This window comes from Bufo bufo, chromosome 1 (assembly GCF_905171765.1).
Source record: "Bufo bufo chromosome 1, aBufBuf1.1, whole genome shotgun sequence".
In the NCBI taxonomy this organism is placed as follows: domain Eukaryota; kingdom Metazoa; phylum Chordata; class Amphibia; order Anura; family Bufonidae; genus Bufo; species Bufo bufo.
In genome coordinates, this window is record NC_053389.1 from 641,416,487 (window position 1) to 641,433,058 (window position 16,572).

A 16,572-nucleotide genomic window follows, 5' to 3' on the forward strand; every position below is an offset into this window, starting at 1 on the left:
AACTTCTCCTGAGTACGGCGATACCAGGTGTGACACTTTTTTGCAGCCTAGATGCGCAAAGGGGCCCACATTCCTTTTATGAGGGCATTTTTAGACATTTGGATCCCAGACTTCACGCTTTAGGGCCCCTAAAATGCCAGGGCAGTATAAATACCCCACATGTGACCCCATTTTGGAAAGAAGACACCCCAAGGTATTCAATGAGGGGCATGGCGAGTTCATAGAAATTTTTTTTTTTTTTGGCACAAGTTAGCGGAAATTGATTTTATTTATTTTTTTCTCACAAAGTCTCCCTTTCCGCTAACTTGGGACAAAAATTTCAATCTTTCATGGACTCAATATGCCCCTCACGGAATACCTGGGGGTGTCTTCTTTCTGAAATGGGGTCACATGTGGGGTATTTATACTGCCCTGGCATTCTAGGGGCCCTAAAGCGTGAGAAGAAGTCTGGAATATAAATGTCTAAAAATTTACGCATTTGGATTCCGTGAGGGGTATGGTGACTTCATGTGAGATTTAATTTTTTGACACAAGTTAGTGGAATGAGACTTTGTAAGAAAAAAAAATAATTTCCGCTAACTTGGGCCAAAAAAAATGTCTGAATGGAGCCTTACAGGGGGGTGACCAATGACAGGGGGGTGATCAGGGAGTCTATATGGGGTGATCACCACAGTCATTGATCACGCCCCTGTAAGGCTCCATTCAGACGTCCGTATGCGTTTTGCGGATCCGATCCATCTATCAGTGGATCCGTAAAAATCATGCGGACGTCTGAATGGAGCATGACAGGGGGGTAATCAATGACAAGGGGGGGGTAATCAGGGAGTCTATAAGGGGTGATCAGGGAGTCTATAAGGGGTTAATAAGTGACGGGGGGGGGGGGGGGGGGTGTAGTGGTGTTTGGTGCTACTTTACTGAGCTGCCTGTGTCCTCTGGTGGTCGATCCAAACAAAGGGGACCACCAGAGGACCAGGTAGCAGGTATATTAGACGATGTTATCAAAACAGCGTCTAATATACCTGTTAGGGGGTAAAAAAAAACGGCTGGCAGGCTGGAGATCCACTCGCTTACCTTCCGATCCTGTGAACGCGCACGCCTGTGTGCGCGCGTTCACAGGAAGTCTCGTGAGATGACGCATATATGCGTGACTGTGCGCAGGGCTGCCGCCTCCGGAACACGATCCTGCGTTAGGCGGTCCGGAGGCGGTTAAATTACAAACTTTGCTTTTTCCACATAAGTCGCCCAACTCTTCCAGTTCTACAACATGCTGCATTTTCATGTGGACATGTTTCCTGCAACTTCTAGGCCTACAGGAACAGTTAGTACTAGAACCTGTCAACATTTCTGAACAGTACCAATGCCTAGAATTCAACCCAATAGAAACAGTGGTCTTAAAAAAACAGGTTTATTTAATAGAGAAATGTTAAAGCAGTTTCCCAAAGCTCTCGGAACATAAAAAAAAGTCATAAAACCGTATTTACAGAGTCAGCAGCATTAATGCCCAAAATGGCAGTGTTATAAAAGTGCAAAAAGTAGAGTCCTCATGCTGTACAGATCAGTTTTATTAGGAGGCAAGACTTCCAGCCAGGTCTGTAATTATTGGAGACATCAGTTGTGGGATGGTGCTGATCTTCATTAGCTTGCTGCTGGCATACTTGGATCTCACAGCCTGAAACAGATACACAAGAATTTACAGGCAACTATTGATTTAGTCACCAAGTCTGCGCCCCTCAGTCTAAAAAACATACCACATGCTTCGTCAGGTTCTTGTTGACTTTGGTAACATTCTTAGCCAGGTGCTTCATGATAAGAGACAAGTCTTCCTCAGAGTACCCAGTGTAGTGATGCTGAGTAGCTCCCTAGAGAAGAAGGCAAAAGTACAAGTCAGCAGTGTTACTTATCCAATGACCATGCAGGATCAGCATGCTCCCGCACAACTTACCCAGCTGCCTTGACCAAGGACCTTCTGTGCCAGACAGAGTGCAGCTGATGCTATTTCAGAAGGTCTAAAGTGGACCATGTCATAGTCAATGAGGGTTAGCTCCATTAGATACTTGGCTAGTGTGTGCTGCTCTGCATCAGCCTGTAGAGAGACCAGATGTTATAAGGCACTCTACCAACTCAAGAAGCCTTATGGCTAAACTATATAAGTCTTTCAAAATGCCTGAAGAAAAGTGTGCATGGGGGAAGTTTGAGGCTGTACATTGCTTCATTCTAGCCTTGCTCAATTGCTTTAAAAAAATGGTTGCATTTGATGCCAGGCCAAGTTGCCCACCACTCCTTCCCATCAGGCCGCTGGACACTTACACTGCAGGACTTTGAAGCACGTCTCAGGAAGTGAAGTGGTAGTGGACGCCCCAAGTCAAAGTTCAGCTCACGTAGCATTAAGACTTCCATTTCTCTAATTTGATTTGCTGTGTAAGCATTGTCTGTGATGTAAACGAAGTCAGAAACCTCTGGGGTGTACATCTCTTCATATTTGGAAGCCACGAGAAGTGCAGTTACCCCAACCAACTGAAGCTTTCCACGAGAGACAGGTTGAACCTATGTACAGAGAGACATTAGTTTTAGATTATCTCTAACACAAGACAACAATCCCACAAGTAACACTTACTTGAAGAAACCGATCCATAGTGGCAATACCCATGTACAGTGTTTCCTGAAGTAGTTGGAACCTGGAGTGTACTTGGACTATCCAGTCAACCAAAATAGCCCTCATTCGTTCATTTACTTCCTTTCCCTCCAGGTATCTTGGCTTTATTGACTGCTCGAGCTAGAGATAACAAAAAAAAAAAAAAATAATTTCAAAGTGCTTGTAAACTAAGATTTAACCTTCCCAACCAGCGCCGTAATAGTACGGCACAGTGGGATGTGACTTGCCGCCCAATGCTGTACTATTACTGCAGGCTGATCGGGCAGGCGCAGCTCCAGCACCCGCCCGATCAGCAGCAGGGGTCCAGCAGTGACCGATAGCCGAACCCCTGCATCAGTGAAAACAGATGCCGGCGCATTAACCCTTGATGTGCTGTACAGCATGTGCAATGTGTGGAGGGAGAGAGCTTCCAATTGGTCCTTGTGCTGCTGTGACGGGGGTCCCGATGGCAGCCCGATGCCTTACTTGGGCATCATGGCTGCCTTCCTGTAAGATTCAGCCCCCTGGATCTCACAGGCAAGCAGGCTGTAAGTGTATTATACTTACAGCCGATGCATCACAATACAGAAGTATTGTGATGCATTGTAAAGGGGATCAGACCCACTTAAAAAAAAGTTTTGGAAATTCTGAAAATTTTCAAGACTTGCTTCTAAACCTGCTAATGTCCCCAAATAAAATGGCATTCACAAAGTGATCCAAACATGAAGTAGACATATGAGGAATGTAAAGTATTAACTAGGGATCGACCGATATTGATTTTTTAGGGCCAATACCAATAATTTGTGAACTTTCAGGCCGATAATTTATACCGATATTCTGGGAATTTTCATTTTTGAGAAAAAAAAAAAATTCCTACACAAATCTGCTGAAAATTAATATGTTTATTGTTAATGTGTTTTTTTTTTTAGAAGTCTCTCATTTATACTTAATATTTTTGTGGTTTTTTTTTTTACTAACTTTTAGCCCCCTTAGGGACTGGAACCCTTGTCCTATTCCCCCTGATAGAGATCTATCAGGGTGAATAGGATCTCACACTGTCCCTGCTGCTCTGTGCTTTGTGCACACAGCAGCATGGAGCTTACCATGGCAGCCAGGGCTTCAATAGCGTCCTGGCTGCCATGGTAACCGATCGGAGCCCCAGGCTTACACAGCTGGGGCTCCGATCGGAGGAGCAGGGGATCCTGTGGCTGCCACCAATGAGTAATACTGGGTGGGGCGCACTGCGCCACCAATGTTTTTACTATTGGCTGGGATTGGGGTGGGGGCGCACTGCGCCACCAATGAAGATAAGTCTCTCAATCATTCATATACAGGAGGCGGGAGCTGGCTGCAGAATCACATAGCCGGCTCCCGACCTCTATGAGCGGTAGCATGCGATCCGCGGCACCTGAGGAGTTAACTACCGCAGATTGCAGCTACCGCTCATAGAGGCCGGCTATGTGATTCTGCAGCCAGCTCCTGCCTCCTGTATATGAATGAAAGGCTTATCTTCATTGGTGGCGCAGCGGCCACAGCCCCTCCCCTCCTCTTGTCTTCTGTTATTGGCGGCAGCAGCACAGGGGGAGGAGACACTGCTTCCTTCTCCCCTGTGCTGCGGAGGGAACACAGAACGCGCTGAGAGCAGCGCGTTCTGTGTTCCCAATACGTTATTGGTATATCGGCAAAATAGATGCCGATAACGTTCAAAATCCTCAATATCGGCCGATAATATCGGCCAAACCGATAATCGGTTGATCCCTAGTATTAACTATTTTTAGAGTTATTATAAGAGAAATTGAAATGTGTACATTTGCAGTTTTGGTAAATTTGTTTTACATAAATAAAAATTTAAGTATTTTGACTCAATTTTACTACCGTCATGAAGTACAATATATGACAAGAAAATCTCAGAATGGCCTGGCTAAGCAAAAGCGTTTAAGTTATTACCACATAAAGTGATACTTCAGATTTGAAAGAAAAAAATAAAATGGCCTGGGCAGAAAGGTAAACTGGACCAGGGTTGAAAGGGTTAAGGCTTTTCACACTCGTGTTTACCATCTCCAGCAGCCAGTGTCCATATCTAGCACTGCTGGACGTTAACACCCACCAGCCCCATTCACTATAATGGGGACTGGCAGAGATCTGGCCACTTAGCACATTTGCCAGATTTGAAGCCGGTCCCCCATTAGTGAATGGGACTGGAAGGCAATGAGTTTGCTTTTGGCAGTGCCAGAATGCTGTTCCCTGCAAGTGTGAGACAGGCCATAGACAAGCCTTACCGCTTTTTGAAGCAGCTCTGACTTTCTGAGCACCTGTCATGTTTCCTGAGGTTCTACAATGCCCAGACAGTACAAACACCCCACAAATGACCCCATTTCTGAAAGTACACACCCTAAGGTATTCGCTGATGGGCATAGTGAGTTCATAGAATTTTATTTTTTGTCACAAGTTAGCGGAAAATGCTTTTTTTTTTTCTTACAAAGTCTCATATTCCACTAACTTGTGACAAAAAATAAAAAGTTCTATGAACTCACTATGCCCATCAGCGAATACCTTGGGGTCTCTTCTTTCCAAAATGGGGTCACTTGTGGGGTAGTTATACTGCCCTGGCATTCTAGGGGCCCAAATGTGTGGTAAGGAGTTTGAAATCAAATTCTGTAAAAAATGACCTGTGAAATCCGAAAGGTGCTCTTTGGAATATGGGCCCCTTTGCCCACCTAGGCTGCAAAAAAGTGTCACACATCTGGTATCTCCGTACTCAGGAGAAGGTGGGGAATGTGTTTTGGGGTGTCATTTTATATATACCCATGCTGGGTGAGAGAAATATCTTGGCAAAAGACAACTTTTCCCATTTTTTTATACAAAGTTGTCATTTGACCAAGATATTTATCTCACCCAGCATGGGTATATGTAAAAAGACACCCCAAAACACATTCCTCAACTTCTCCTGAGTACGGGGATACCAGATGTGTGACACTTTTTTGCAGCCTAGGTGGGCAAAGGGGCCCATATTCCAAAGAGCACCTTTCGGATTTCACTCCTCATTTTTTCCTGAATTTGATTTCAAACTCCTTACCACACATTTGGGCCCCTAGAATACCAGGGCAGTATAACTACCCCACAAGTGACCCCATTTTGGAAAGAAGACACCCCAATGTATTCCGTGAGGGGCATGGCGAGTTCCTAGAATTTTTTATTTTTTGTCACAAGTTAGTGGAAAATGCTTTTTTTTTTTTATTTTTTTTTTTCATCCAAAGTCTCATATTCCACAAACTTGTGACAAAAAATAAAAACTTCCATGAACTCACTATGCCCATTAGCGAATACCTTGGGGTCTCTTCTTTCCAAAATGGGGTCACTTGTGGGGTAGTTATACTGCCCTGGCATTTTCCAGGGGCCCTAATGTGTGGTAAGTAGGTAAATGACCTGTGAAATCCTAAAGGTGCTCTTTGGAATATGGGCCCCTTTGCCCACCTAGGCTGCAAAAAAGTGTCACACATGTGGTATCGCCGTATTCAGGAGAAGTTGGGGAATGTGTTTTGGGGTGTCATTTTACATATACCCTTGCTGGGTGAGAGAAATATCTTGGCAAAAGACAACTTTTCCCATTTTTTTATACAAAGTTGGCATTTGACCAAGATATTTTTCTCACCCAGCATGGGTATATGTAAAATGACACCCCAAAACACATTCCCCAACTTCTCCTGAGTACGGCGATACCAGATGTGTGACACTTTATTGCAGCCTAGATGCGCAAAGGTGCCCAAATTCCTTTTAGGAGGGCATTTTTAGACATTTGGATACCAGACTTCTTCTCACGCTTTGGGGCCCCTAGAATGCCAGAGCAGTATAAATACCCCACATGTGACCCCATTTTGGAAAGAAGACACCCCAAGGTATTCAATGAGGGGCATGGAGAGTTCATAGAAATTTTTTTTTTTTTGGCACAAGTTAGTGGAAATTGATATTTTTAATTTTTTTCTCACAAAGTCTCCCGTTCCGCTAACTTGGGACAAAAATTTCAATCTTTCATGGACTCAATATGCCCCTCACGGAATACCTGGGGGTGTCTTCTTTCCGAAATGGGGTCACATGTGGGGTATTTATACTGCCCTGGCATTCTAGGGGCCCTAAAGCGTGAGAAAAGTCTGGAATATAAAGGTCAAAAAAATTTTACGCATTTGGATTCCGTGAGGGGTATGGGGAGTTCATGTGAGATTTTATTTTTTGACACAAGTTAGTGGAATATGAGACTTTGTAAGAAAAAAAAAAAATAAAAAATTCTGCTAACTTGGGCCAAAAAAATATCTGAATGGAGCCTGACAGGGGGGTTGATCAATGACAGGGGGGTTGATCAATGACAGGGGGGTTGATCAATGACAGGGGGGTTGATCAATGACAGGGGGGTTGATCAATGACAGGGGGGTTGATCAATGACAGGGGGGTTGATCAATGACAGGGGGGTTGATCAATGACAGGGGGGTTGATCAATGACAGGGGGGTTGATCAGGGAGTCTATATGGGGTGATCACCACAGTCATTGATCACGCCCCTGTAAGGCTTCATTCAGACGTCCGGATGCGTTTTGCGGATCCGATCCATCTATCAGTGCATCCGTAAAAATCATGCGGACATCTGAATGGAGCTTTACAGGGGGGTGATCATGGAGTCTATATGGGGTGATCACCACAGTCATTGATCACGCCCCTGTAAGGCTTCATTCAGACGTCCGGATGCGTTTTGCGGATCCGATCTATCCATCAGTGGATCCGTAAAAATCATGCGGACGTCTGAATGGAGCTTTACAGGGGGTTGATCAATGACAGGGGTGTAATCAATGACAGGGGGGGTGATCAGGGAGTCTATATGGGGTGATCAGTGGTGATCAGGGGCTAATAAGTGACGGGGGGGGGGGGGGTGTAGTGTAGTGGTGCTTGGTGGGACTTTACTGAGCTACCTGTGTCCTCTGGTGGTCGATCCAAACAAAGGGGACCACCAGAGGACCAGGTAGCAGGTATATTAGACGCTGTTATCAAAACAGCGTCTAATATACCTGTTAGGGGTTAAAAAAAAACACATCTCCAGCCTGCCAGCGAACGATCGCCGCTGGCAGGCTGGAGATCAACTCTCTTACCTTCCGTTCCTGTGAGCGCGCGCGCCTGTGTGCGCGCGTTCACAGGAAATCTCGCCCATCGCGAGATGACGCATATATGCGTGACTCTGCGCAGGGCTGCCACCTCCGGAACGCGATCCTGCGTTAGGCGGTCCGGAGGTGGTTAAGCAGCCCTCAAGTCTTTAATGGTTATCTACAGTTTTGAAACTGTGGTTAGGAGGTATAATCAGGAGGAAGTTCATAAAATCATGAGTTCCTATTACTCCAGTGCTGAAGCACTCACATGAATTAAGTGATATCACTGCTGTACCAACCAGGACCACTTGAGCAGTGAGGATTGAGCTATAAATGTAGGTTTTGGTTTAGCACATAGACTATCCTTTGCCATGTTACTGAAGCTCAAAACCTCAAGTCCAATACAAAAAGCAACTTAGAGTTCCTTGCCAGCATCACAGTAGATAACAGCAAGCTGAACATCTGTAATCCAGTCTGGAGACTGACAGGGGGGCTTCCTATCATTAGTCAAAACCCTGAATTCTTTAGCCATCTAGTGACCAAAGCCCTGACAAGTTGCACATCTTATGTCTAGATGGTTAAATAGTCACCAACTTTAAGGGGCACCTGTCACCAGGATTGTGTATATAGCTGAGGACATGGGTTGCTAGATGGCCGCTAGCACATCCGCAATACCCAGTCCCCATAGCTCTGTGTGCTTTTATTGTGTCAAAAAAACTACTATTTGATACATATGCAAATTAACCCGAGATGATTCCTGTCCCCGACTCATTTCAGGTTAACTTGCATATGTATCAAATCAGTTTTTTGAGCTATGGGGACTGGGTATTGCGGATGTGCTAGCGGCCATCTAGCAACCCATGTCCTCAGCTCTATACAAATTCCCGGTGACAGGTTCCCTTTAAAAGAATTTGATGTCCTACAAAATTTTGAGCAGTGGGGGTCCAAGTGGCAAGACCTCCACTGACCTCTAAGATGAGGGGAGAGAAGCGTGCACATATTGAGTTTCATCATTGCTGCACAAGACATACCCCATAAAAGTCTAGTCTGGGTTTAATCCTCAGCAGCAGTGTGAGCGCTCATATCCCCTTGTTCTAAAGATCAGTGGGAGTCTCAGCACCCAGACCTCCACTAATATAAGTCTAAATCTGACATATCAAGCCACCAACTATTGTAAAAAACTAGGTTAGCACTTACCTCCAGCTGTCTCAGGTAGTTGTAGATATCCAATACATACTCGCTGCATAGTTGTGGGTTTCCACCATCTTCAGCATCAATATCTTCCACACCACTCAGAGCATCAGAGAAAGCTTGACAAAGTTCCTCTTCCTCCTTCATTGACACATCCATAGGAACTGGAGAAGATTCCTTTAAGACATGTTAGAAACAATAAGACCCTGCCATATTTACAGTCACGGGGTCCTAATATACTCCAACACCTAAACCATTCTACTTTAGAAGCAGACATCTGGCAATCCTATACACTGGAGTAAAACATGATGCCTTCCACAACTAAAAACTTACCTTAGCTGGAGCTTCAATCACAATCCCTTTTAGAGGGACAACCTTAGGTTTTGCATTGGCATTTGCCACTTTAGTAGTTACAGGTTTGGTTGGCTTCACCACAGCATTTGAGTTCTGTCAATGATAAAGCATAAGTTCTGTTATAATAGAAACTTAAAGGGGTTCTGCAGTTTGTTTTAACTGATGATCTAACCAGAGGATAGATCAGCATGTGATCGGCGGGGGCCCCCCCGACACCCAGGACCTCCGCCGATCAGCTGTTTGATAAGGCAGCGGCGCTCCAGCAGCACTGCGGCCTTCTAACTGTTTACCACTGACATCACTGGCCTGGGCGGGGCTAAGCTGTTACCTTGAATGGAGCTTATCCCTGCCCAGGCCAGTTGATACAAGGCATGATGTCACTGGGCCAGTGGTAAACAGTAAGAAGGCTGCAGCACCACTGCCTTCTCAAACAGCTGATCGGTGGGGGGCCCGGGTGTCAGACCCCTGTTGATCAGATGCCGATGATCTATCCAGAGGATAGATTAGTTTAAACAAACTCCAGAACCCCCTTTAAATACAGACAGCTCATCCAATAAACCAAAGGCTAAAAGGTACATGCAACTACAAGTCACCTCATTCTGCAGGACTTACTAAGTGGGCAATGGATGGTCCTTAACAGGTTAATCATTTGTGGTCCAGTAAATTGCAAGCTCCAATGCTGCACAATACATACCTTTACCGCAGGCTGCTTGCCACGCACTGTCACCTTATTTCCTATTTCTCCCAGAGCTGCTCTCCTAATATTCATCTGAGCTTTAGCTCTCATCGCTCCTGCAACAGCATTGTCCACTTCACGGGAGATCTGAAAAGACAAGTACAGGTTCAGGGACTAAACTCAAGACTTCAGTCCATGTAACTGGCTGGTATCCAACTGGGAACAGATACCACGCTGCTCTCATCGCCTTAAGTTCTAAAAGGTTTCTCCAGGACTTGGGCGAGTCCTGGAATGGCTGTGGATCAGCTGATTAAGGAATGGGGTGAGCACTGAGGACTCCCTCAGCATTTTATAGTGTTGTGCCTTGTATCCAAATCCTGGAAAACCCCTTTAAAAAGAGGACCTTTCACCGATTATTACACTATGAACTAACTATACAGACATGGAGAGCGGCGCCCGGGGATCTCACTGCACTTAGCAGGACAACGGAGCGGCGCCCGGGGATAATAGTAAGTGCAGTGAGATCCCCGGGCGCCGCTCTCCATGTCTGTATAGTTAGTTCATAGTGTAATAATCGGTGAAAGGTCCTCTTTAATGATCATGAAGGGGGGGGGTTTAAGGGGACTGCTCTTGCCATTACTAAGGTGAGAAAACAGTCTCAGCCGGCACTTACCGTTTCAGTAGCTCCCACTGCACCGCATGAGAATAGCACAGAAAGCTCTAGCGTTTCCGAGTTAGGGTCCAAAACAGATATCGGCTGTGTGTTCTGCATTTTGCGGATGACAAATGGCCAGCCCTATGACTGAAATGCCTATTCTTGTCCACAAATGTGAATAGGACATGCTCTTTTTGCAGGGCCACAGATGGACAGCATGTGGTGCATACCCATTGAAATGAATGGGTCTGGACCTGTCCCGCAAAGTTGCACAATGGACGTGGCCCCAGAACTATGAACATCTGAATGGACCCTTAAGGAGGCATAGCAGCTCGCTGTACCATGCACTCTGTAGCCCTCATGCACCATAATGGGAGCTACTGGAACAGCAAGCACTGGAGCGCTCTGCCGATTCCCAGCCGGTTGGGGGCAGCGTCTTATCTTGCCTCAGTAACTGCTAGTGAGGAAAACCATATATGAAAAAAATTTGATAGATAACTAGAAGGGTCAGTGTTCTTCACATGTGTCCTACCACCAGAAGTCTGCCCGGTTGAATTTAACAGAAGCCCGATCTGCTAATAAGTCTGAACTCTGGAAATAAAGAGCCTCTATCAGCATGATTAACCCTATTAAGCCAGTTACACTGCCTGGTAGGGTTGATCATGCAGAACTGCAGATATCTGTTCTTCAAATGCAAATTAACAATTTCAAGCACCAAGCTGCTGTCTGCTCTCTCCCTGGATGCTTCAGGAAACTTTAACCTGCACAGACTCGGGGCTGAAGGCTTTACCAAGTAGCTGCAGGCAGTGAGGAGACAAATGCTGGCAGACTGGAGGAGTTCTGCAGAGCATTACACAAGAACAGGGGGGGGGGGGGGGGGTAGATCCTGTGTGTATCAGCAGTGTCATTATACAGCTGGGACTTGTAGTCCCACACATACAACATGCTGCAGAGTCCCCCAGCAGGCAGACATCTCACTCAGGGCAGCACTTGTATTCACTCCCTTAGCAGTGTCATTATACAGCTGGGACTTGTAGTCCCACACATACAACATGCTGCAGAGTTTCCCAGCAGGCAGACATGTCACTCAGGGCAGCTCTTGTATTCACTCCCTTAGAGCAGGGGGAGGATGGGCAGAGATTGTTACTACAGGTAAACAGGGCAATGAGTAAATATTTTCTCCCCAAAACTTGCCTAGCTATATATGGCAGCCAATCAGATTTACTGTGCTATATTTTTTCATAACTTGGACAACCCCTTTAAACAGGACTGGACCTAGGACATGTGACCAATGTATGGTGATGTCACAGCCTAGGAAAAGGCCTCACTCAGAGCACCTAAGCCTTTTCAGACAACTTGTCAGTGGTGATGCCAGGGGACAGACCTTCACCAATCTGATACCGATTACCTAGCCTGAGGACTTTATGCATGTATACCCCTCTAGGTACAGCACCATGGAATGAATGGTGCTCGATTATCCCAAATAACCCTTTCAGAGTTCACTTCACCATGGGAGGGTATATAGTCCAGTAGTGAGCCCTCAGAAACACTTTACAAGTACTTACATTCCTTGTTTCCTCCCACACTCAAGATGGTAAAGTTCAGTGAGCACCAGTGATGATGGGAACGAGGTTAATGACCACTGGCATTATATAAATTGCTAAACCTGCAATCATCCTAACCCTAGGCCAAAATGGCTGCTCTAAGTCACAGATGAGCTCTATTCAGTATCAGAGGAAACACATGCACAAGTATTCAGAATACTGAAGCTCATGGCAGTACCATATACACACACACATGGTACTTCAGGGGTATTGCTAGGTTAAAACATTCAGGGCCTGGGCCCCAAATGTCCTGCCTGCCAGATCCAACTGTATTGCCAACCTCAGGACGGCAATACAATTGAATCTAATGCCCTGCAAGAGCTGAAGGAAGTGTGGTGACATCACAGCCCATGTTATCAGTTCTTAATGCAGTAGCTGAAAAGGACCTGCGATGATGTCACTGTCATGTGACCAGTGCAGGAGAGGACAGCTCAGCAGTGAAGAGAAGTCCTGGGAAGAAGCTGTGGTGAGATCTACTACATGAGGAGAGGTAAGTGTAGGGAGAGGCAGCAATGCTGGGAGTTGTTATTTAACTGGGACTGTATGTTAGGGCTGAAGGGAGGAAAGTGATTTGCATGGGACTGATGTTATTTAGGGTACTTTAACACTTGCAGCAGAGGATTCCGGCAGGCAGTTCCATCACCAGAACTGCAGGCCAGATGCAAACTGATGGCATTTGTCAGAATGATCAGGATCCTGATCCATATGACAAATGCATTGAAATGCCGGATCCGTCTCCAGTGTCATCCGGAAAAACGGATCCGTCATTTATTTTTCAAATTTCATTTGGTCCGAGCATGCACAGACCGCAATGCCGGATCCATTTTGCCAGAACACTCAGGGACAGATCCGGCATGAATGCATTTCAATGGAAAAAAAATGCTGGCAAGCGTTCAGGGATTTTGAACGGCGAAAAAAAAAAATCTCCGTCCTGAAAAGTAAAAAAAGACTGAACTGAAGACATCCTGAACGGATTGCTCTCCATTCAGAATGCATTAGGATAAAACTGATCAGTTCTTTTCCGGTATTGAGCCCCTAGGACGGAACTCAATGCCGGAGAAGAATAACGCAGGTGTGAAAGGAATGTTGAGGGGTAATGCCATTTACATGGGACTGCATGTTAGAGGTGTCTGGGGGGCAAATGTTATTTACATGGGACTCTATGGTGGAGGGACTGAGGACAGTAAACAGAGGAATATAACTACAGGGGCACTTCAGGGTGAGCATTAACACAGTAGGGGGCTATAAATCCATAAGGCATTCTTATTACTGGGGGCTCTATTGGAGGGACTTACAGAGCCACATTATTTCTACTAGGAGCACTATGGGGGGCCTCATTACTACTGAGGGGTCTGTAGAGAGCATTATTACCACTGGGGGGATAGGGGGGCCTTATTTCTACTGGGGGGCACTCTGAAAGGCCATTATGAATACTGGAGGCACTCTTGGGGAGCACCATCACTGTTGGTGGCACTGTAGGGGCAGTATTACTAATGAGGGCATTACTATTGGTGGGACTATGAGGAGCACTATTACTATGGGGGGGGGGGGGGGGGCACTCATTTTCCTTCAGGATAGTATTTGGTGGTACAGCAAGCAGCAGGATAACAGTGGGGACTCCAGGTCGGGAGATTATAGAAATGTGAGGAAGCTAAGATGTCCGTGTGTCACACTGTACAGAGATTATGCAGGGCTGAGAGAAATTGTACAGACAAAATGGAGGAGAACTACATCAGAGGAGACGTCACCTGAGGTACGCGCTGCTGTACAGCAAAATCTCTTCAGTGCTAGTGTTTTCTGGGGAGGGGAGTGCATTTGGTCACCCCAGAATTGGGCCATATGCCTTGGGCCCCAGATCTTTTGAGACCCTAGCAACACCCCCTGGGGTAATTTCACACTAGCATTTTTGTTTTCCAGTATTTAGTTCCATCCTAGGGGCTCAATACCAGGGAAAAATAAAAATCTGTTTTATCCTAATGCATTCTGAATGGAGATCAATCCGTTCAGGATGCATCAGTTCAGTCCCTCTTACGTTTTTTGGCCGGAGAAAATACCGCAGCGTGCTGCAGTTTCCTCTCTGGCTAAAAATCCTGAACACTTGCCGGATCCAGCATTAATATCCATTGAAATGTATTAATGCCAGCCCCAATTGTTTCAACAAATTGGATCCATTCATGTGCAGACCATTAAAATTTGTGGGGAAATTTTTAAATATATATATATATATTCCATTTTTCCAGATTACAACCAGAAAGAGGGATCCAGTATTGCAATACATTTGTTGGACGGAGCCGCATCCAGATCACAAATGCATCCATATTGCCGGATCCAGCAACAGAATTGCCTGCCATAATCCACTGCCAGTGTGAAAGTACCCTGACCTGTATAGTACAGATACCTCTAGTAACAGCTGCTCCTCCATAGAGGACATGTTCTAGTCTGCAGAATAAAGACTGATCCGCAAGAGAAAGATAAGACACAGGCAAGAGGCAGAGACCAGGAGAAAGGGAGCAGAGCACTAGCCCATGTAGTGTTGTCAGTGAGGCTTCCTCCTACTGTCACCCAGGGCAGGAGACCATCCGCTCATGTTCGCTCCGGGCCTCCCCTAACACATACAGGCAGCAGGATCTGCCCCGGGTGGTTACAGGAGGGCTCTACAGAAAGATGGAGCCGCCATGATATGGAGGGGCCTGCAGGAACCGAGACAAGCTCACAACACATGGCGGGGACACTTGCAGTACTTACAGCAGCGCGGCGGGTAGCCATTCCAACACAATCCCGGTAAAACACGAGGTAAAATCACTAAAAACCACCGAGGCCTCGGAGCAGCGTCTGACCCCCACAGCGCCCAATCAATTTTAAATATTGCTACGTGTCTCCTGATTGGTCGGAGCTTGTGGGAACGCTCACTTCCTATTGGTCTAACGGCTGATTGCAACGGAACGCGCTGCCCTGGAAACCAATGGAGTTAACACGTCTCTATCCCCTCCCCCTCCTGATGTCCTGCTGCGGGGTCGTCTGTAATGTAAAATCCGACTAAACATTCGAAATACCGCGAGAAAATATTCCGCAAAGGACCATGGGAAATAGCTGTCCACGTCACGTATTGCCTTTTGAAGAGGTTTTTCCCCACTCACGCCTCGGAGTCACATGACCTCTTCATGTGACCGTCGTCTCCTGGAAGCCCATACATTCTAGTCACCATGTTGTGACTGTGTTTCTAGGTGGCAGTCTGGTAGGTTGGCTGGGAGCCATTTTTTTGTAGACCTCTGATTGGAAAGTTTTCTCTTTTTTTTAAATCTCTTATGGAGAGAATCACGCTGCTTATAGCATATGTCATTAACCCATTAATTACCACCGCAGTATATAGCAAATAATCAACCTTTGATCCCTGAACTGCATTGGAAGAAGCCAGCCTCTATACCTCAACTTTCTCCATGTTCTGAGGACAGTTTTGGTTTATTGTGCAAAAGAAATACCTTTGAGGTTGAATAGTTGTTCATTTGCACATACCTCCCAACTATGGGAAGTCCAGGAGTGATGTTTCAGGTGTTTTTGTTTTTGCTGTGATTTGCTTAGTTGCAGTACAGAAACTGAAGAGAATAACGGTCATCCTTAATAAAAACATAATTTTTAATCAGTCAGATTAATAATAATCCCTTAGAAGAAAGGGGAGGCTATTACTATTCATCTCATATGTAAAACGTAATCCAATCTGATTGTGATTGAGCTCTTCCACAAGGTTCACAAAGGCCGACTCAGTCCCTGACCAGATGATAAATATGTCATCAATGTACCTGGTCCACAGAGAAATGGGCCCGGTACATGAAGACAACACATCAGTGAACACTGTAGTGGCTTCCCACCAGCCCAGGAGCAAATTTGCATAGGATGGTGCACATCCCATTGGGGTGCCCCTGAGCTGGTGGTATAGCTTGCTGTCAAAAAGGAAAACATTATGGGTGAGGAGATACCTGAGAAGTTTCAAGACAAACTGATTGTGTTCATTTTTGAGAGAGGTGATAGCGCAGACAAAAGGTGCACCACGGAACTTCCGGTTCCGGCGCTGGGATGCGAGCAGTGGAGTGAAAGAGCTCCGACACCCGCTCGCCTGCAGACCGATCCCCCGCTGTTACCAGAACGCGAGGTGGACAACAAAAGAGTGCCTAAGGCCTGCCACTGAACCCTGAGCTCCGTACATGGAGCGATATCTTCTGCGGAGCGGCAGCACAAAATCTACCAAGGGAGCCAGCGCGGGAGAACCACAAGGCAAGATGGCGGAGACGAGTACCCCTGTACAAGGCCCGGTAGCCGAATCACAGGCGACACATG

The 16,572-nt window shown here is 46.0% G+C and overlaps 1 protein-coding gene across 1 annotated transcript; it reads right to left on the reverse strand.

Annotated features, from left to right (window-relative positions):
* Positions 1-1,300: 1,300 nt before the first annotated feature.
* On the reverse strand, positions 1,301-15,245 carry LOC120987154 (G2/mitotic-specific cyclin-B2-like). The gene is made up of 9 exons (XM_040415770.1): positions 14,986-15,245; positions 10,000-10,128; positions 9,285-9,398; positions 8,958-9,128; positions 2,615-2,773; positions 2,308-2,544; positions 1,943-2,083; positions 1,749-1,859; positions 1,301-1,669 (listed from the first exon to the last, which is right to left on the reverse strand). Exons 1-9 carry the CDS (start codon positions 15,004-15,006, stop codon positions 1,565-1,567), a joined length of 1,188 nt encoding a protein of 395 aa, XP_040271704.1. The 5' UTR covers positions 15,007-15,245; the 3' UTR covers positions 1,301-1,564.
* Positions 15,246-16,572: the final 1,327 nt, after the last annotated feature.